Source organism: Fringilla coelebs, assembly GCF_963513975.1.
Source record: "Fringilla coelebs genome assembly, chromosome: 28".
Taxonomy (NCBI): Eukaryota; Metazoa; Chordata; class Aves; order Passeriformes; family Fringillidae; genus Fringilla; species Fringilla coelebs.
This window is the reverse complement of record NC_140054.1, coordinates 289,230-310,006: the sequence shown is the minus strand read 5'-3', so window position 1 is coordinate 310,006 and position 20,777 is coordinate 289,230. Positions and strand designations below refer to the sequence as shown.

Sequence of the window (20,777 nt, the reverse complement as noted above, 5' to 3'; positions counted from 1 at the left end):
CATCCCTGCAGCTCTCCCTGCCGGGCGCATGTCTATCCCAGACAGGGCAGCTGGAAGGCACCGGCTAATAAAGCAGAGAAAAGGGACTTTTCTCCCCAAAATCACAGAACCATGGTTTGGGTAGGAAGAGACCTTAAAGCTCATCCCATTCCACGCCTGCCGTGGCAGGGACACCTTCCACTGTCCCAGGCTGCTCCAAGCCCCGTCCAGCCGGGCCTTGGGCACTGCCAGGGATCCAGGGGCGTCTGACAACGACGATCCTGGAGGTATTTTCCAATCTAAATGATTCCATGATCCAGTGACCACTCGGACCGAGATGCTCCTGTGCCCATCACCGACGCCCGTCGCACAGAGAGCTTGGCTCCACAGAGGCGGGGACAGTTCATAACTTTGCAGCGTTCCGGGACAAACCAGCGGGAAGCGGGCACGGAGCGGCCCCGCCAAATCCCCACCCCTCAGGCACGAGCGGCGGGGCCGCCTTAAGGCGCGGGGGCGGAGCCGGCCGGGGGGGGGGCCAACCCGAGCGTCACCGGCGGGAGCGCCGGGCTTAGCCGGGGAGAGCCGAGCCGTGCCGAGTTCAGTCGAGCAGAGCCGAGTTCAGCCGAGCGGAGGCGAATGCAGCGAGCCGCGGCGCGGGCGCTGCGCGGGGCGCGGACCCCCCGAGTGCTGACGCCCCTGGGTCGGACCCCCCCGGTGCGGGCACGGTCGGCCACGGCGGGGACCCCCCCGCTCGGGCTGCTCTATGAGCGCCATGGGGAGGCCGCGGCTGTCGTGCAGTAAGGGGGGGACACGGGGGTGCATTGCAGGGGGATGCAGGAACGGGGTGGGTGTGAATGTGGGGGGGCATTGCAGGGAGGGGGTGCAGGCGTAGGGCCAAGGCTGGGGTGGGGGCACAGCTGGGCAGAGATCTGGAGCTGCAGGGGTGCAGAGAGGAGTGGGGGTACGGGTTTTGGGGTGCTGCAGGGCTGCTTTGGGAGTGCAGTGTAGAGGGGTCAGGACTTGCCCACCCCAGATGTAGAGGGTGGGGATGGTTTGCAGCTCCCTATGGGACCCCTGAACACGCAGGGGGACTGGAGGACCCTAGGATGCCCCAATGTTTTCCTGATGCCATAGTCTCGCAGGTGGATGCTGGGGGTGATGCCTCCATATCCCCCACCCTCTTGCTGCTGCTCTGTCAATTTGCCTTAAACCTCATGTTTTTCTCAAAAAGCTCCTTCTTGCTTAATTTGGGGTATGACAGGGAGGTCTAAGCCTCAGCATCGCTGTGCCCCAACTTCACCCTGGTTTGCATCCCATTGATGGGTCTTCCCTTTGAGATCCCAATTCAGCATCAAGCAGCATTGAAAGCATTTTTTGGGACAACTGCTGATGCTCAGCATCAAAAATCTTGGAAAGGAGAAAGCTGTCATTTAGTGGAGTTTAGGCCTTTTTTTTCAAGGGAGGACACTTTGAGCTCTTGCTGCCCCTCTTGAACCAGCTCAATTCCTGCTGATACATTATCCAGGTGCATCCAGACACCAACCCTCTGTTTTTTTTGAAGAAGGACTGTTGCTCTTCCAAATGATAATTTAGTTGTGCAATGGTGCTTGTCACCACTGCTACTTCCTGAGATTTGCTGTTACAGCCCCATTGCTTGTGCAAGACTAGTCTTGCTTCATGCTTTGCAGCATCTCCCTTTTCACAGATTTCCAGAAATACCCCAGGTTCCCATAACGCTTGAGTGGGGCAGGATGAGCTGTAAAATCCCCAGCCAAAACCGCAGCTTTTTTACACAATCTGCTGAGTTTGTTAAGTTTAGTGAGCATCTCTAGGCTTGGTGACATGGGATTGTTTTGGGCGGTTGGTTTTTAGCAGCCTCCTCCAAAAATCTGTCCTTCTCTCTAACAGAAATCTGATTATTTTGATGGGATGGGGCATACGGTGCTGTTAATTTAGGTGAGGTGTGTAGGTGATACAGGTACCCTCCAGCTTCAGCCACAGCACAGAGGACATCAGCCAACTGGCGTTAATGCCCTTTTCCTTTGTATCTCCCTGTTCAGACTGAAGGATCTGGAAGTGCCCAAGCTGGGGGACTGCGATGTCCACATCAAGATGTTGGCAGCCCCTATCAATCCCGCCGACATCAACATGGTCCAAGGTAGTAATGCTTTGCACACTGGTTCTTGCAGGATGCTCCGAGTTGGAAGGGACCCACGAGGATCTTCAAACCCAACTCCTGTCTCAGAGGGTTCAGAGATGGCTCCTGGCACGGGGATTTTGGGGTATGAGGGGGTCTCCAGCTCACCTCCAGCTTCCCTACAGGGACCTACCCCCTCCTGTCGCCGCTGCCGGCCGTGGGGGGGAACGAAGGTGTTGGGGAGGTGCTGGAGGTTGGTCGCCATGTGACAACTCTGAAACCTGGGGACTGGGTCATCCCCGCGGATGCCGGACTCGGTGAGTTCATCCTCGGTACTGCTGGTCCTTGCTCACTTTCCCCCGCAAAGCATCTTCCTAAGGGATTTTTGGGGCGCTGGAGCCCATGGGGGGTGCCCAGGCTTGCCCAGAGAGCAAACCCATGGTCAGCTCCTGTGTGAGCTGCTGTGGGAATTTTGGTGGTTCCAGAGCAAAAGCACAGCTTTCCAAAGCACCGTCTTTGCAGGGTGTGGGTAGAGCCATGAACCCGTGCACTTACAGCAATTACACCTGATGGGATGGGACTCAAAATGGGGAACAAACTCCATTAGGGAATGCTGGGTGAGGGAAGCAGGAGTTGGAACCGATTTAGTACCACGTGAGACCAATCATAATGAGACAGTTGGGATGATTGTTGGGGTTATTTCTTACCTGTTTATGTCTTGGTTTATTTCCGCCACCTGTTTTTCTTTTAAATCAATTAATTTATTTTTATTTTATTTTTAATGTATTTTTTACAAGCAAGCTGAGTTCTTGCTGCCCAGCCCTAGCAAGTGATGCTGCTCAACCTCCACAGACACAGGAACGTTCTTGAGAAGGATGGGGGCCCCAGGGAAGGGGCTTCTGTGCACAGGACTTACCATTCACCCTAGAGCACCTGGAATAGGAGCAGTGGCAATGCCATTCCTTATGCCAAACTTAAATTTAGCAATAATCTTCTTTTCTTAGCATAGACCCTTTATGGGATGTGTGTGCTATTATAAAGCATTGCAGCAATCTGTGTTTCTCTGGAAACAACCACGTTTTGTCCCATCAGCTTAGAGCTTCCCTAAAGACCTGGGATCAAACATTTCACACGGGCAAGGTCACAGTGGCCTCTCACTGTAGTTTTCTCTTTAATAATGCTCTGTTGGGAAAGTGTGGGAATTTATTTCCCAAGAAATGTCTCCCATGTTCCTCCAAAATGCCAATGGCCTGATATTTGCTGGTTGTGGTTTAGTGTCACAGCTTGTTCTTTGCCTATTTCCTCTTAAAAGACTTTTTGCTAAATGAGAAAAGGAAAACGATAGAGTTAAGAGCCTAATGGGGTATTTTTAAGCATAAAACCACTGCAGAAAACCACTGTAAACAGATGATAGAGTGTTAAACTGGATATAAGCATAGAAGTAGTAAAGCTGACTAAATTGGCTTGGAATATATGGATTCATCCATAGGATGGAGAGTATTTCTATTATCTCTGCACATATACCCAGCGAGCCCCAGTCCCATTGTCCCTCTCAGAAATAATTAGGCTTTGCTGGGTGATAAATCTTGGCAGGCAGCAAGGAATCCATTTCTTGCCTCTTGGAGCATTTTGACTCTACCCATATGGGAACCCATTCAATAATACTCTCTCCAGGGTGTAGCTGGTTCCCAGCACTTGATGCTGCCAGTGCCAAGGCTACAATGTGAGCTGATGGTTTTCCTTTGCTTTTCCCCTCTGATGTGGCTGTGCCCTGGTGCTGCCGTTCTCAGGGACATGGCGGACGCGGGGAGTGTTCCCTGAGAAGATGCTGCTGAAGGTGCCCAGTGACATCCCAATGCTCTGTGCTGCCACTCTGAGCGTCAACCCCTGCACAGCGTTCCGTCTGCTGGCTGACTTTGAGAGCCTGGCACCTGGTATGGCCCTGCCATGAGTGAGCAATTCCACCCGGATTTCCTGGCTGCCTCTGCAGTGGGAATCTGGGTTTATTCACATCCAGGTGACTCCGTCATCCAGAACGCTGCCAACAGCGGGGTGGGCCAGGCCGTCATCCAGATCGCCAGGGCCTCCAGCATCACGACCATCAATGTGGTGAGGGACAGGTGGGTCCTCTGGGGAGGAGCGAGTTTGGGAGCTGGATCTGCTCATCCTGCCCATCCCACTCAGGATTTTCTTCCATTTCCTCCTCCCAGTTGTTCTCCAGCCTCTTCCCTATTGTTCCCATACAGCGCTGGAGCAGAAGGAAGGAGAAGGGGGAACTCTGCTTCCTGCCTCATCTAGTCCTCTTTTTTTATCTCCTTTTTTCTTCTCCAGACCTGATCTCCCGAAACTGGTGGAGAGGCTGATGGCCCTGGGCGCTGACCATGTCATCACAGAGGAAATGCTGAGAAAGCCAGAGATGAAAGATATATTTAAGGTACCTCAATGCTGATCCTACTGAGAGATGGTCCAGGGCTGTTGCTGCTGTTCAGCACTGCAGAGAAAGGCAGGGATGGTGGGAAGGAAAAATTTCTCTCTAGATCAGGATTTAGCCCTCGTAGTGGAGGGATTCTGCTGCTGCCACAAGGGAAGGATCACAGATTTTGGTTCCAATCGGATTGGGCTTGAAGCAGCCTGGTCTAGCTGAAGTTGTCTTCTGCACATGGCAGGGGGTTGGAACGAGTCCCTTCCAACCCCCCCAGCTGTTCCTTGATTTTCACGGATTTTAGCTCTCTCAGCAGCCCTCAGTAAATGTTGAGGTTAATTCAGATGCTTTATCAAGAATAATGGCCCCATCCCCTAAAGAAGCCATAAAATTTGGAAACCTTTGTCTTAAACCCTTGCAGAGCATCCCGAGGCCCCGGCTCGCCCTGAACTGCATCGGAGGCAAAAGCACCACGGAGATGCTGCGGCATCTGCAGTAAGTTTGTCTGGGTGGTTTGCCTTGGGCACAAGCTTGGGGACAGAAACTGGCAATTGAGGGTCCTGCTCTGGAGTCTGTTGAACTTTTCAAGAGGGAAAAGTGGTTTTGGGTAACAACAGTGATTTGAAGTCTCACGCTGCTGGGGGTAGTTGGGGTCCAGTTGTGAAGGTCCCCCAGGTCCTGGCCAGGTGTAACTCGTGCTGAGCTGCAAATTCAGCTAATGGTGCACAGAAACAAGAGAAGAGAGAGCCTGAAAAGTGGGGTAACTGGGGAGCCCTGAGTGCAAGGACAGCCCCAGAGGGGTTGGGGTCAGCAGAGGAGGAGGTGGCAACTCAGAGCTGCACTTTTGGGACCACCTAACCCAATACCCTTTCCTACTCCAGGCCCAAGGGAACCATGGTCACCTATGGGGGGATGGCAAAGCAGCCTGTAATGGTGCCTGTGGTGAGTAGTGGGGATGTCCCTCCTTAGTCTCCTGTGCTCCACTGCATGTCCCCATCCTCTCAGGACTGTGGGCACCTGGCTCTCCGCAGGTGCAGATTGAGACCTTCCAGCCTTTTTTATTTGCCTGATGGGGTCCACTACAGGACAAGCTGCATCCCACTGCTGGGCTCTTGGCTTTTTATATAGAGGTTTTGGGCTGCCAAAAAATTCCAGGGGGGAAATGATCTCACAGGTGCCGAGCATCAAACCTGCCCTGACTCCACACCTCGGAGTCACCTCTCTGCATCCCTGGTTCACAAATGGGAGCTCTAACAAGGGGCCTTACTGCCACTTTCCACCACTGGAAAGGGAGGGAGGGACACGTGTGTGTCCCCTCCACGCTGGGAGGGGACACACACGTGTCACTGCCTGTGTGAGGGGACATGGGAGTTACTGGATGCACAAGGGGACGCTGGTGTCATGCGCACAAGAGGACATAGGAGAGGAGTATCACTGGGTACCAGGAGGACACACAGGTCACACATTCCACAGAGTGCCTTCATCTTCCGGGATGTGCGGCTCCGTGGGTTCTGGATGACACAGTGGCGGAAGGACCATGCGCACGGTGAGCCGGGGGGGCTGAGGGACCTGAACCGGGGGGGGGGGCTGAGGGACCTGAACCATGGGGGCTGAGGGACCTGAGCCGGGGGGGGCTGAGGGACCTGAGCCGGATGGGGGGCAGAGGGATCTGAGCCGGATGGGGGGCAGAGGGATCTGAGCCGGGGGGGCTGAGGGATCTGAGCCAGGGGGGCTGAGGGATCTGAGCCAGGGGGGCTGAGGGATCTGAGCCAGGGCAACTGAGGGACCTGAGCTGGCGGTGCTGAGGGTCTGTCCCCTGTCAGGCGTGGGAGTGGGGACAAACCCCATCCAGCACCATCCTCACTCCCACTCATGGAGCCATCTGTCTTGTCCCAGTGATGCCTTGAGAGGCTGCCTAGAACAGAGGCTAGACAGTGTAAAGGAATAAAGTAGGTATTTATTAGAAGGCTTCCTTCAAAGGACACACCTTGGGCAGTACAAGAGCCTGGCCAAGGGTACACCCAAGATGGACGGTGGGTCACGAGTTTTGACGCTTCTATAAGTTTTGGTCCATTTCCATATTGGGGTTAATTGTCCAATTACAGTCCTATCCTCCCAGTTTGCTCTCCTCAGTTCGCTGCTGTTTACACTTTTTGGGCCTGAAGCTGCAGTGGTGTCCTTGGTTCTGGGTCTGGAAAAGGATTGTTCTGTCTGACTGAACTGTGAGGAGAACTTGCTGACACTTTATATGAAGTTCAGAGTTACACGCTAATGCAGTAGAGAATCTGGAAAATATGAAAGCTAAAATTTAAGGCATCACCAGAGTGCTGAGACACTGGTGCTGGCCTCAGGCAGGGACCATGCCAGGGGCTCTTCCTTCATCCCACATGCCTGAGCTGGGGCATGTCACACCCAGGGACCCCATATGGCCTCGGGTGGGTGTTCCCAGGGTTGATGGATGGCCCTGCATGGTACAGTGAGAGCTCCCCCCTTCCCATGCAGACCAGGAGAGCGTTGCTGCGATGATGGATGCGCTGTGCCAGCTCATCCGCAGGGGCCAGCTCACAGCGCCAGCCTGCACCGAGGTCCCGCTTCAGGACTACAGGGCAGCGCTGGAAGCCTCCATGAAGCCCTTTGTGTCCTCCAAGCAGATCCTTCTCCTCTGACCTGCAGCTCCTGGAGCCCTGTCCTGTTCCACATGCTTCTTCACAGACTTGAGGGGGGAAAAGACCCTCCAGATCCATTGAATTTCTTTTTTTCTTTTGCTTTTCACATTTTGGATGCCCGCTGAAAGCTTTAAAAGCCTCCACAGCTTTGTGTGGAAGTGCTGCAGGAGGGAGGCTGCATCTCACTGTGGCTGGGGGGAGTTTGGTGGGATCCCAAATGATGGCTCCTCAGCTCAGGATGTGAAAAGAGCAGCAGTTCCCCCTCAGATGTGCTTTTGGGGCTGGCAGGGCTGTAGTTATCCCAGCTGGAATGTGGGATGGGTAGGGAAGCCCAAGTCATTTCCCTGCAGCCCTGCTGCCTCCAGGCCAGCTCCAAGTGGGAGGAAAAAGGGGCATGGACTGCCCCAGTGATGAGGGGTGCTCTGGTTGGAGTGGCCCTAGGTGCCGCTGCAGGTCCTGGAGGAGCCCTGGGTCACCCCTGGCTGGGTTTGGCCAAGGGCACTGCAGGGGCCAGAGCCTCTGGCCATCGAGGGCTGGAGCCAGGCCCTCAGTGTCCCTGAAGGCCCTCCTGCCCGGGTGCGGGACAGTGACTGTGACACTGCAGAGCAATGTGAAAAGATTTATTAATGAGAACAACCAACAATGTGTTCTTGCTTCCTCCAGTGCTGCTCTTCTACTCTATGACCCCACAAGCTCCCTATGGTCGCTGCTCGTCCCAGTCCAGCTGTGCCGAGGTCCGGCAGCGCTGGCCGTGCGGGTGCAGGTGGGGCAGTGGGCGCGGGCCGCTGGCCCCGGCCCCAGCGTGGCCATCCCAAAGCACGGACGGGAGAGCGGCGGCGGCTCAGCCGCGGGCCCCTGCGCAGCCCCTGGGTTTGCATGGCCAGAGCGGAGTGTGGGCAGTGCGAGCGGGCGGGGCCCGTGGGGGGCAGGAGGGGCGGCGTGGGGCCGAGCAGCCGCGGCTGGAGCAGGAGCGGCCTGCGGGGCGCCGCGCTGTGTCTGCAGGGCCGGTTGTGTGGGGAGCGCCCGGCACTGCCCGCCCGGGGGCTGTGTCTGCCCGGGCCTCGGGCACCGTGCAGCAGCTGCTCGGAGATGTCTGGGCGTCCTCATCCTCCTCCTCCTCCGCTCCTACCGCCGGCTGAGCATCCCACGTTTTCCTTGGGAGCTTTGCCAGCACCTCAGTGCCCGGCGGGGGCCACAGCTTTGGGCACAGCTTTCCCCAGCACCCGGCGGGGGTTTGTGCTTTCCCCCGCACCCTGCAGAGCCCTCCGGACACAGGGCAGGTCATCCCTCGTGAAAAGGGGGTTGGAGTAGAACAGCAGCTGCAAAAAGCAAAGGAAAGGAGTTGTTTGCTGCAAGGAGGAGGAAGAAATCTGAGAGAGCCAGGAGTTGCCTGGAAAGGACAAATGGGTGTTAAAAATGGGTGTTTAAAGGACTCTGGCTTTGGCCGAGTAAAGTGTTAGGACGGAGCTTTGTTAAGTCACATCCACCCTCATGTTTTGGGCATTTGGGAGCAGAGAAGTGTAGGGTTTTCAAAAGCCAGAAAACTGCTGAAGAAACCCAAAGCCCGCTAGTTTTCAGGACCCTCAGCAAGTCCAGAGTAACTGACCCCAAGACAAAACAAAGCTGTTTGCTCCCATCCAGTCTCCAGCCTTGTCAAGGCTCATTTTAGCTGAACTTGAACCTCCCTGTGAGCGTCCCAAGGAACCTCTGAGTTGGGAGGAGCTGATGTACCTTTCCCAGTGCAGACCCAGCTGCTGCTACTGCACTGAGTTTCTCCATGGAGGTCAGCAGGGGAGAATCCATTCTGCGGAATCCATGGAGCATGAGCTGGAGAGGGAAGCTTCTCATGGACTTGGTTTCAAAGATTTTCCCCTCCTGCCCAGCACTTCCTTCCTGAAGAGCTTTTCTCCAATCACAACGCAGTTCCCATCATTGCTCCACCAGATCGACTCAAAACTCTGGCTGCTCGGGATCTCCCAGAGCTTCTTGAAGAAAGAGTCAGCCAAAGGTTTGATGCTAGCAGAGATGTCTAAGGAGAAAAATTTCATGTTGTGGTCCCAGGATTCATCAGGCCAACCTTCAAGGGCATTTGTGTCTGCAGGGGGTCCCACAGCAGCATCCCAAGATGGTCCCATATCATCTCTGGGATGGTCAGGAGAAGCTGAAGCCACCCACCAAGCTGGATCCTCCAGGACAGAAGCACAGGATGTCTCCTGTGAAGACAGCTCCATTTAGATTTATTTTTCCACAGCTTGGCTGCCTCCAACCAGCTTCTTGGTACTGACAACCAGCAGGATGGAATCCTGTGGCTCCAGCTGCCTGGGAAGTTCTCCAGCCTGTGTTCCATCACAGTGACATCGCAGCGTGACACCTGTCTCCTGGCAGCAGGGGGTGGGAGATGCAGAAATAACCCCAAACCCCTGATTTCCCAGAGATCTGTTTGAGCCCAGAGCTGATTCCAGCTGTATTTCCATGTGGAATGTCCTGCCAGGGCAGTGCTGTGTCCCAGTGCCCCCGGGAGCAGTACCCAGGGAGGGATGGGGAAGGGGACAGCATTGGGCATCCAAATGCCCAGACCTCAGGTTTTTTACTTGGGACCTTCTCCCCCATGCAGAAATGCCTATATGGAATTCCTCTGGAATGATCCAGCTGTGTGGTGTCCACAGGGCTGCTTCTCCTGTGACTGTCCCTGTTCCTGGGTGATGTTCTCAGATCCCAGCAGGCCCTCCATGCTGCTCCATAGAATGTACTATAGGAGAAACGTTCCTCAAACACATCTTGCAATGGAAATATCCTCCCTTGGGTTGGGTTCCTCAAACTTTCTTTGCCTCAGAACCTTAAGAACCCAGCCCAGGGACCTCGCTGGTGTTCTCCCACCTTGTGCTCAGTTCCCAACATGCTCTGAGTGAGAGGACCGCGGAATTGTGTGGAATTGTGCATGGACAGAGGAATTGTGAGGGACCAGTTGTGTCAGCTGAAGGCTCTTCAGGATTCATCCTGGAGGAGTTGGTGGGGTTATGGCAGGGCCTCTCTGGATCTACCAAAGGCCTGGGGGGGCCTGGGGAGGTCACTCCTCACTAGGAGCTGGCAGTGTCATTCCCATGCACAGAGAGGGTCTGGGGGACAGGCCAGGAAGGTGTACCTTCATTTGGGGGATTTTCTGGTCCCATGGGGTGAGGAGAAGAGCAGGGCAGGAACGTTGCTCAGGATTGGAGAGAGCACTGTCCAACTGCATGTGCACTTGGAAGAGCAGAACTCTCTGAAATTAAACCCCATTGCCATGCTGGCAACTAAATGGACGTGTCAAAGCCATTTCATCCTCTCTAAAACCCCTCACACTAAGACCTCCCTTAGCAGAGAGCAGGTGTGCCCCAGGATAGACTCTGCGCCACCGTCTCCCTTCTGCTCCTCCGTCCCTAATAAATCCCCCAATATTTTGCATTTCCCTTCCCCATGCCAGCATTGGAGGCAGAGCCCCATCCTGTGCCTCAGTGCTTCCTGATCGATGGATAAAGTGGGGAAAAAAAGCAAAAAAAGAGCCGAGAGATCGTTGCTAGCACTATTAAGCATGGCATAAACCAGAAAAATTAATGCAGAGCTTTTATCCCCCATTGTTTATTGGGCTCACCAATAAAACCCAACATGCTTTAGAGAACTCTTTCACAAAATTTTCCGACCGCTCACTCCTATACCAGGGCACAAAGGAATAAATAAATAAATTTAATTCTCCTTGTCAAATGAGCAAGATCATGGCTGGAAATCCAGCTGCTGGTGTTGCACCTACACAATATTAATAATTTTGGAGGTGATTGTGGGGTTTTTCAGGGGGGTGGCTACTAATGTTGGAATGTTCCAAGAGCGTGTGCTGGGATTTGGTGTGATTTAGGCATCTGACGTCTTCTTAAAAGGATAAAAATAATTCCCCAAAACTGACATTTAGAGTTCAGCGAGAGGGATGTTGTTCCTCACTAGAGGGAATGAGGAAAAGCCAAGTCTGCTCACGGATGGGGAATGCCGTGGGGGGACGCCTGGGCACCCCGAGTGTGGGGATGCAGGACCCCCACCCCTGCCTTTGGGGTCCCATCAGGATACAGCATTTTGGGAGTGGGGCAATGCTCAGGCCCCTGCCAAAGAGAGGATCCCATAAGCACCTCGGCACCGTCACTAGCGCCCCGCACGTGGGAAAGGGGGGATAGATCCATCCTCTCCATGGGGAACGGGACCCCATGGGAAGGCAAACCCCAATACACCCAGTGTATGGGGAGAGGGGACCCCACAAGCCCCCTGACCCATGGGAAGGGGGATCCCACACTGGCCTGCACATCAGACACGTGGGAACGCCCCTGAGGGCCCCGCACGTGGGAAAGGGGGATCGAGCCATCCTCTCCACGGAGAACGGGACCCCCACCTCCGGACCGGTGGGGCCCACACGGCGGCATAGCCTCTTTAAGTGCCGGCCCGCGCGAGGGGCGTGGCCCGCGGTGACGTTGCCCCGCGTCGCTGCCCGCGCGCCGCCGTGACGTCAGGCGGCCGCGCGGCCCCCGGGCCCCTCACGCCCCGCGGGCCCAGCCCCGGCCCCGCAATGCCGCGGGTCTACATCGGCCGCCTCAGCTACCAGGCCCGGGAGCGCGACGTGGAGCGCTTCTTCAAGGGCTACGGCAAGATCCTCGAGGTGGATCTCAAGAACGGGTGAGCGCGGGCTCGGCCCGGCTGCCGCGAGGGGAGGGCCCGGGCGCCTGAGGCTCTTGGAGGGGCCGCAGGGGCAGAGGCGGCCGGGGCGCTCTGAGCAATGGTGGGAGCAGGACGTCTGGGTCGCCTCCTTTGGGTGGGGTGAAAGGGGCAGGAAGCATGGGCTCCCCCTTTCTGGGGGACGCAAAACCTGGTTCTTTATTGGGGCGGCATGTTTGGTTCTCTCTTTGGGGGGTGGGCAGGATGCTTGAACTTACCCTGGAGGAGGGACAGGGCGGCTGGGTCCGCCCTTTCTGCGAGAGAGAGGATGGCTGGGCTATTATTGGGAGAAGGCAGTGTGCTTAGTTCCTTTTTTGGGGGGCACGGAACGTTTGGGTTTCTCCTTTTTGTGTGTGGGGGGGGGGGGGGGGAGGACATCTGGGCCCCTACTGGAGGGGAGTCAGGATGCGTTGGTTCCCCCTTTTGTGGGGGGAGGCAGGGCGCCCGGGTTCCCCATTCTGGGGAGGGTGACAGGTTGCCTAGATCTCCTTGGGAGGGGGTAGCAAGACACCTGGGCTCTCCCCTTGGGGAAGCACGATGTTCGGGTTCCCTTTTTGGGGTGGGGAGCAGGATGCCAGGGTTCCCCTTCTTGTCAAGGGGGAACATGATGCCTGGGCTTTTTTGGGGGTGCAGGATGGCTGGGGCTCTCTTGGGGGGGTGCAGATGCCTGGATTCTCCTTTGGATGGGGGTGAGGGAGGCTGGACGGTTGGATTCTCCTTTTTTTAGAGTGGATGCAGGACACCTGGGCTTCCCCTCTGGGGAGGGCTGGGGTGGGTGGGCTTCTCCTTTTTGGAAGGCAGGACACCTGGGCTTCTGTGACAACTGGGGGGATAACAGCTGAGTCCCACTTCAGTTCTTAGGGCCAGCTCATCTATGTTCTGCCTTGCCTTCTGCAGGGAGGGGTTGTCACCCTGCGGGCCCATCAGGCCCCTCTGCACCCTAGGGCAAGCACTCAGGGGTGAGCCAGGCTGCACCTCCCCAAAAAGAACCCCACTATGTTGGGTATGGGGGGCAGAACTGCTCCCAGAGCTCCCAGGCTGTCTGGTGGTGTGTTCTGCCCCCTCACAAACACCCCAAACCTGCCATACCTCTGTGTTCTTACCTGTGCTGTTCCAGCAGCTGAGCCCTCGCTGCAGCTCCAAGGGTTGGATCCTGCTCCATCAGGTCTTGGCCAAGATATTCAAGTGTGGATTTTTGAAGAAAAAGCAAATTGCCATTTTGGTGGGGTTTTCCCCAACACCCAAAGCCTCATGAGTGCCTTTGTTCTTTGTTTTTTCCAAGAAACTCAGCTTGAAGCCTTCCTTAGAAAGGCTGAATGGGATATGGATTTATCATTATATAGCCAGGAGAGGCAGGTATTAATTACAGTGGAGAAGAGGAATTTCTTGTACAAATTACTCCTTGAGCATTAAAGTGAAAGAGGCTCATTAAGTTTTAATGCTGTTTGTGCTGGCAGGTGAACATCTAACAGGTTTATAAGATGAATAAAATCCATTATTAAAGCAAGCAAGTGTTCATGTGTCAGTGTTTTAACCCACACAGCCTCAGGTGTTGTTGAAGATTAGCTGAAATACCTGAGGCTGCTATTTTCCAGTCCTGCTCTGTTTCCTTGGAAATGCTGGGGGTGGGGGGGGCAGTTTTCCTATTGCTGAGTAAGCCCCAAGTTCAGTATTTCTGCTTCATACATTTTGGAGGTGGGGGGGGGAAGGGACACAAACTAAACTTTCTTAACAGATGTGGAACTGTTGTTATGTGGCTGATGTGGTAAAGGGACTTGTCTTTCTGCTTTTAAGTAAATTTAATTGGTTTTTTTTGGTTTTATATTCTGAAGTCTTTTGACAGGTTTGAAGTTAAATTCTTTGTCCAAAATGGAACTTGAGCAGTCAGGTTTTTTGTCTGTGCTTGGGAAGCCCTGGGCTGAGCTGTGCTCTCCTGAGCCTTCCTCCATGGCTTATTTCTGGTATTGCTTAGGAAACAATTCAAACTTCCTGCATGGTGTTTGTCTGGAGAGATTCTTGCAGTTGTTTCTGGGAATCTGGGGGTTCTCCTTGGTGGATCCTCCACTGGGTGTTTCAGGAGCTAAACTGGAATGCTTGAGCGAGACAATGGAACACAAAGTGGTATCACAGAGCTCTAAAAGCTTAGCTGGGCCTCACTACTTGTAATTTGAGCTTGAAATTCAATGGCTTAAAACAATTATTACCTGAGGGAAGGACAGAGAAATGAAAATGTGGGTCATATAGGATTCTCCATTTCAAATTGCAGTTTTTATTTGCGTGCTCTTAGTTTTCACATTCTTTCCTGCTCAGAGCTGCCCTGACAGTCACAGCTCTGTATGTGTAGTGAATGTATGAAGTGACCAGAAAATTGAACTTTTCAGCCTGCTTTTTATCTTCTATGAACACACTAAAAACTGCTTGTGATGCCTCTAAGAAAAAAACCAAACCGGTTCTACTCCTGTACTTACCTGTGTGCATTACTCTGGGCAGCTCTGAAGAATTCAGGGCTTCATCCTAATATAACCCCTGCAGGACAGAGGGATGTAACTTCTGCACTGGACTGAGGAACTGGAACTGAGGTCAAAGCTTCAAACTTCCATCCTTCCATCCTACCTCCATTACAAATCAGTGTTTGCTTTCCAAAGAGAAATGGTTTGGGTGGGAAGGGGACCTTAAAGCCCATCCAGCTCCACCCCCTGCCATGGGCAGGGACCTCTTCCACTGTCCCAGGTTGCTCCAGGCCCCATCCAGGCTGGCCTTGGACACTGCCAGGGATGATGAAGGCCGTCTCCAACATCACGGTCGTACTCCCTGATCTTGGAGGGCTTTTCCAGTCTGAACAGTTCTGTGATTCTGTGTTTATTTGGTGTGTGAGGTAGTGCTCACTTTTAGTGGGGGGCGTTTTAACTTCTACCTTTAAAAAGATAGATAACACCCTTGATTTCATGAAAGAGTATGCCATAATAGCAAGCTTTTGCTAACATAAAGGAATTCAGCCATTACACTCTCACATGATTTATCATTTTGTTGATGAAGAATGACTTTAGGTTTAATTCAGTGAATCAGCAGATGTGTTTTCATGCCTTCCTATTTCTCTCCTGCTTTTGGAAGGGTTTTCATTTTTTTAGGTTTTTTTCAAGGCTCAAAGCCTTGAACCCTCAGGTATGCTCAGGAGGCTCATCTGCAAGACAGCATACACAGGGCTCTTCAGGAGCCCATGAACTGCTCTTGAGCACAAATATCTCAGGTTCAGTTCCTTCCCAGTGATCCCTTTTCCCTCCCTGTCCCTAGGTATGGCTTTGTGGAGTTCGATGATCTGCGAGACGCCGACGATGCTGTTTATGAGCTAAATGGGAAAGATCTGTGTGGGGAGAGAGTGATCGTGGAGCATGCCCGGGGCCCACGCCGGGACAGCAGTTACGGTTCTGGACGCAGTAAGCACTTGTGCATTTGTATCCATGGCTTATTTTAAATAAAACATTGTTTTGCTCTCTTATAAAAGTAATATAAAAGGAAAGCAATACAAAATTGTGACTAGTGTTCTGTAACTGTAAATGTAATTGTTGATCTGAATATTTATTAATTTGTTTGTTGTATTAAACTGTTTTAATTGATACATTAATAAACACAGTTTCTTGTACCATTTTTATTATTATCATTTTGTTTAACTATTTGAATGGTTTATTTGCAATGTGATGTTTAACACAGATTTAACAAAGACCTCAATGTTTTAATTGAAAGAATTCTTTGAGGCTAAGATGACTGCCCGTTGCATTTGCTGACCTTGGGGTACCTTTCCATGAGTGGCTCTTTGACCTTTGTGGCCCTTGGCTGTCCAAAAAAAAAGAAGCCATGTGACAACCTCAAGCTTTTCCCATTAGACCTGGGTGGTGAGGATCCCAAGGGTTAGAGACAGATGAGATTAACCTGAAATAGGTGCCTGAAAAGCTTTATTCGTGTCAGATATTCAGAAAGCTTTTAAGTAATGTAAGTAACATTGATCAACTGGCTTTATTCAGTTTCTTCTTTCAAACTGTTTTAAAAATAATATTAAATATAATTGCATGTTAATTCTAGCATAATTATAGTTCTGTGCCTTGTTTAATTACAAGCTTGTAGTAAAACTGTTTTAATGCTTTGGGTCTTTGCAAGGTGTTACATAAAAGGGGTTGAATTTAGCCCTGGGGGGGGGGGGGGTGGGTCTGTGATGTCTTTGGGAACACCCGGGGCAGAGCAGTTCCTTCGGGGCAGAGAGCGAGGCTCCATTTCCCTGGCTGAAGCTCTGCTGTCTGCTTGTCACCTCCTAAAGGTGGATATGGTTATAGAAGAAGCGGAAGAGATAAGTACGGTCCCCCGACCCGTACAGAATACAGATTGATTGTGGAAAATTTGTCAAGCCGCTGCAGTTGGCAGGATCTGAAGGTATGGGGCCCCTTTCCTTACCCTCTCTCTGTTACAGAGCAAAAAGGGTAAAAGACATCTTCAGCAAGGCAAAGTGATGTGCTGCTCTGCTTTGCTACAACTGAGCAACTCCACGGGGAGTAGATTTTGGAAGTAACACACACCTTAATGCAGGAGTATGTTTGCGTATATGAAACCATTCATGAGAGGTTGGGAGTTGCACCTGCAGAACTGGTGGCACTGGACAGTGGGAGAATAATTTTATCCTTATCACCAGCTAACATCACGTACAGGTGTGTTTTATCTTCTCTTAAGCCCTGTCAAAACAGACTCAAATCATGCCAGGGGTAGGATTCACTAGAGATGAAGGAGTTTGCCCTTGTCAGTTTGGATTTAACCCATCAACTTGTAAGGTGCTACAGCTGTTTGAAACAGCAGGATTGTTCCTGCAAAGTCTCTGTTAGGAATTTCTATATCATCTAAAGCTGTTTTAAGGAGAGTTTGGGGGAAAGGATGTTTCCAGAATGAGTAATCATGAAAAATCTATGCCAAATCTTATTTTTGAAGTCCAAAGGAGTGGTAGGTGATTCTCAATAGTGGAGGTGTTGAGTGACACTGTGGAGCCCACAGTACCTCTGAGTACGCTGGAGGTGACGTGTTGACTTGTGATTATCCACATCATGGATTCGGGGAGCAGGATTTCAGTAGTGGATGCAGAAAGATTAGTGCTTACTTATCAAACTGAGCAGCAATGGTTAAACCTACTTCTTCTTACTGGAACACTTTATCTTATGGTTCTCTTTTAAGGGTGTGTAAAATTTGTTCTAAACAAACTTTGACGTAGTAGAAACTGCTCTGTAAGTGAATTTTACACAAGTTCAGGTACGTACAGAGATGCTTCCAGTGTCTTTGTTGTTAATGCTTCACACTATCAATAGCTTGTCTTTGCTTCTGGTATTAAAATCCTAAGTAGAGCATGGCATGATTAATCCTCCAGTGGATGCATTACTGCTTTTTTGGGAATAGCTTTCATTTCAGTGTACTTAAAATGGGAGTAGCTGGGTTAGAAACAAACCAGAGCTCTGTGCCCTGTTTCCGCTGCAGCCAATTTCCACAGGAACTGAAAGATGCCCTGGCCTGGCAAAGGCTCTGTTCTGCCTTGTCCAAAGCAGGGCAGAACAGACCCCTGATAAACAGAGAGGTTTAGGAATTGAAACAGAGAAGCCAGGAAGCATAAAGTGGGAAAAAGAATTGAGCTTGGAGTTCTGTGGAGTTTTTTTCCAGCAGAACAAGCTATGTTGACAAGGTGGAGGATTAAGGGAGGTCTGCTTCTCTGTGGGCTTCTCACCTCTTTATATTCAACCTTTATCACCTTTCCTAATTATTTCTGAAAACATGATTTGGAGAGCAAGCATTTTACTTCTTTAATCACTTCTGTAATTTCAAAGTTAAGAGCCCAGAGCATATTTGATCTAAGATTTGAAATGGGAGACCTTAGGTTATAATTTGTCTCAAAACTATCAGCTTGGTTCTAATCACACCAAGTCTGTGAAGTCATAGTGTGTTATTTGGCACTGCAAATGCTGCTTGGGTCAAACACTTGCTGACATCCCTGTGAATAGAAGATGCTCAGGGAGCGTCGTGTCAGAAGTGAGCAGGGTCAGCTGGAAGCCTGGCTCTGGATTCAAGGCGATGGTGATTCTGTCCTCTTCCCCTAGGATTATATGCGTCAGGCAGGGGAAGTGACATATGCAGATGCACACAAAGGAAGGAAAAATGAAGGTGTGATTGAGTTCAAATCCTATTCTGACATGAAAAGAGCCCTTGAAAAGCTGGACGGGACAGAAGTAAATGGCAGAAAGATTAGATTAATGGAAGACAGACCTGGATCGAGACGGCGCCGCTCTTACTCCAGAAGCCGAAGCCATTCAAGGTATGTCTGTAACATATCTCAGGCTGCACTTAAGGAACATAGAGGGGATTGAGACTTTGGGGTTCCAAAACACCCTGGAAATGTTTGGAGTTCTCAACAGGTCTAGTTTTTTGAGCATGTATTAATATCCAGGGCAAATGAGGGCTGTGTTCTGAGGTGTCTCCCTTGGTGGATGTGTGGACATGCTCCCTGAACACCTGTCACTGTTCTTCCCTGAAAACTCAGCCCTTGTTCCTTGTGGGAGCAGCTGCATGGCCGGTGGAGCCATGCTCATGGAATGAAACAGAAGGTGCTTCTAACACTTCAGCTCTGAACACTGTGTTCTGCTCCAAGCATCAGGACTAACAGTTCTTTCTCAGCTTAGAAACCTCCACCTGTTCCCTGTTTCTAAGAGATTTGTTGCTTTCCTTGACTGACCAAGAGCTGCTTCAGCAGCACCAAGCGTACTCCCCTTTCCATTCTGGGGTAGAACTTGTTGCAAGAAAACTCAGGCGAATCTTTACTGTTCCTAGAAGAACTTGCTTATGAAATCAAAATCTGAAGTCAAAGCTTTCTGCCAGTGTCTCACCATATTCAAACTGTGATTTCATTGGGAAAGTGATTATCCCTTAAATAAACTGGCATTTTTTCTTCCAGATTAGTGCCTTGCTCGCAGCTAGACATGGCAGCAGGGATGAAAGGTGGGGAGAGGGCGCTCTGAGTTTGTAACTGTGTTGTGTAACTCTGAACATTTGGCTGCTGAAAGGTGCTTTAGCCCTGTGGGGTTCTGCCCACGGCGGTCACAAGCTCCCTATGGACACATGCTAATGTGGAGGTGGTTCCTTGTGTTGCAGGTCTCACTCTCGAAGCAGACACTCCCATAAGAGCAGGAGCCGCAGTGCCAGTAGCAGCCGTTCCAAGAGCCGATCCAGATCCAGGTATGTCTTTGTCTTGGGAGAACTGGGGGCTCCCACTTCAGTGAGAAGCATCATGTTAAGTTTGCAGCAGGAACACTTTGTTTTTCTTTTCCCTCCCATTCTCTGCATGCTCTGCTCAAACCCTTGTTGCACTAAAGCAGAGCTGTCTGTTGCTTTTGCACTTCCAGGTCTGTGTCCCATTCCAGAAGCAAGAGCCGTAGTCGAAGCAAGAGCCGTAGCAGAGACCAGAAAGAGAAAAGCAGGACTCCAAGTAAAGAGGATAAAAGTAGGAGCCGCAGCAGGAGTGCAGAGAAATCCCGAAACAAAAGCAAGGATAAATCTGAGGGCATTCTCCATAACAGCGATGAGAAAGCCAAGAGCAGGAGCCACAGCAAGGAAAAGAGCAGGAGCAGGAGTGGGAGTAAGGAGAGGGGAGAAGCGAAGGAGAGCATGAGGAGCAGAAGCAAGGAGAAGAGTAGAAGCAAAGACAGGGAGAAGAGCATTAGCAAGGGTAGAAGCAGGAGCAAAAGCAGGGATGAGAGTAGGAGCAGGAGCCGCAGCAAGGATAAAAGGAAAAGTAGGAAAAGGAGCAGGGATGATAGCAGAAGTAGAAGCCGGAGCCACAGCAAGAGTGAGAAAAGCAAGAGGCGCAGCAAGCGAGACAGCAAAGGCAGCAGCAAGAAGAGAAGAAAGGACAGCCACGAGCGGTCCAGGTCAGGCTCCAAAGAAAAGGAGCAGCTCAAATCAGAGTCGGACAAGAAAGAGGCAAAAGGCGAGGGGGAGGATGCAGTGTCCCGCTCCAGGTCTAGGTCCATTTCCAAGTTCAAACCAAATATCAAATCAGATTCTCGTTCCAGGTCTAAATCTGATTCAAAGCCAAGGTCTCGGTCCAAGTCCAGGTCTAGGTCGGCCTCTCGGTCACACTCCCGGTCGCAGTCAAGGTCCCGCTCCAGATCCTAACCTTGCTGCAACGCCACTTGGAATGGTTGGAAAAGTCTTCTGTACATGTTTAGTAGCTGTAACCAAGTGATTGAAGTAGAAACCCTGTCGATGCTGTGTATTTTTAACAACCTGATGGTCTGTCTGTCATTAACTGCAGCGCTCTCTCCCTGCAGCTCTCTCTGGTGTGAGGCTGCTCTGCTCATTTTCTATCCAATAGAAAGGTTCTCTTTACATGAAGCTCTTCCTCGAGCCCCCCAGATTGCCCTGTTTTCCAAGGAGAGCCTTGCAGGGAATGAGCCCAGGGAATGAGCACTGCACTCTGGTGGGTTTATGGGATTGCAGTGATGACTGATAGGTAGGTATGATGGATTCAACAGACTTTGCCCTTGACTGATGCCCTTTGATGTCTGCCATTTAGTGGAAGTGCTAAGTCTTAAGTTTCATACTACTTTTGTTCCATATTTTTTGGACTTACGAAGTTGTGAATAGCACCGTCAAAAGGAAAAAAAAATAGAGGTATTTGCAGTAATCTATAGGGAAAAGAATTATAGTTCCATATTCTGGTATTGTGACAATATCCTTGTTTTATATTAAATTTTTTTATTTTATTTTTCCCTGTCTTGCAAAGTACAGTGATCCCCGTTTCCATGAAATTTGAATAAAGACTATTTTT

The 20,777-nt window shown here is 51.4% G+C and overlaps 2 protein-coding genes across 3 annotated transcripts; both read left to right on the top strand.

Annotated features, from left to right (window-relative positions):
- Positions 1 to 540: 540 nt before the first annotated feature.
- Positions 541 to 7,835, top strand: MECR (mitochondrial trans-2-enoyl-CoA reductase). 2 transcript variants are annotated; one of them, XM_084222655.1, is made up of 10 exons: positions 541 to 776; positions 2,040 to 2,137; positions 2,302 to 2,433; positions 3,907 to 4,050; positions 4,134 to 4,236; positions 4,448 to 4,550; positions 4,960 to 5,033; positions 5,420 to 5,480; positions 6,012 to 6,084; positions 7,041 to 7,835. In XM_084222655.1, exons 1-10 carry the CDS (start codon positions 616 to 618, stop codon positions 7,202 to 7,204), a joined length of 1,113 nt encoding a protein of 370 aa, XP_084078781.1. In that variant the 5' UTR covers positions 541 to 615; the 3' UTR covers positions 7,205 to 7,835. The 2 variants fall into 2 exon arrangements, with proteins under 2 accessions (XP_084078781.1, XP_084078782.1); XM_084222656.1 differs by lacking the exon at positions 2,302 to 2,433.
- A 3,895-nt stretch (positions 7,836 to 11,730) lies between these two features.
- Positions 11,731 to 20,777, top strand: SRSF4 (serine and arginine rich splicing factor 4). Its single transcript, XM_084222501.1, has 6 exons — positions 11,731 to 11,893; positions 15,224 to 15,366; positions 16,242 to 16,354; positions 18,052 to 18,266; positions 19,100 to 19,183; positions 19,351 to 20,777. The coding sequence occupies exons 1-6, from the start codon at positions 11,787 to 11,789 to the stop codon at positions 20,120 to 20,122; spliced, it is 1,434 nt and encodes a 477-aa protein (XP_084078627.1). The 5' UTR covers positions 11,731 to 11,786; the 3' UTR covers positions 20,123 to 20,777.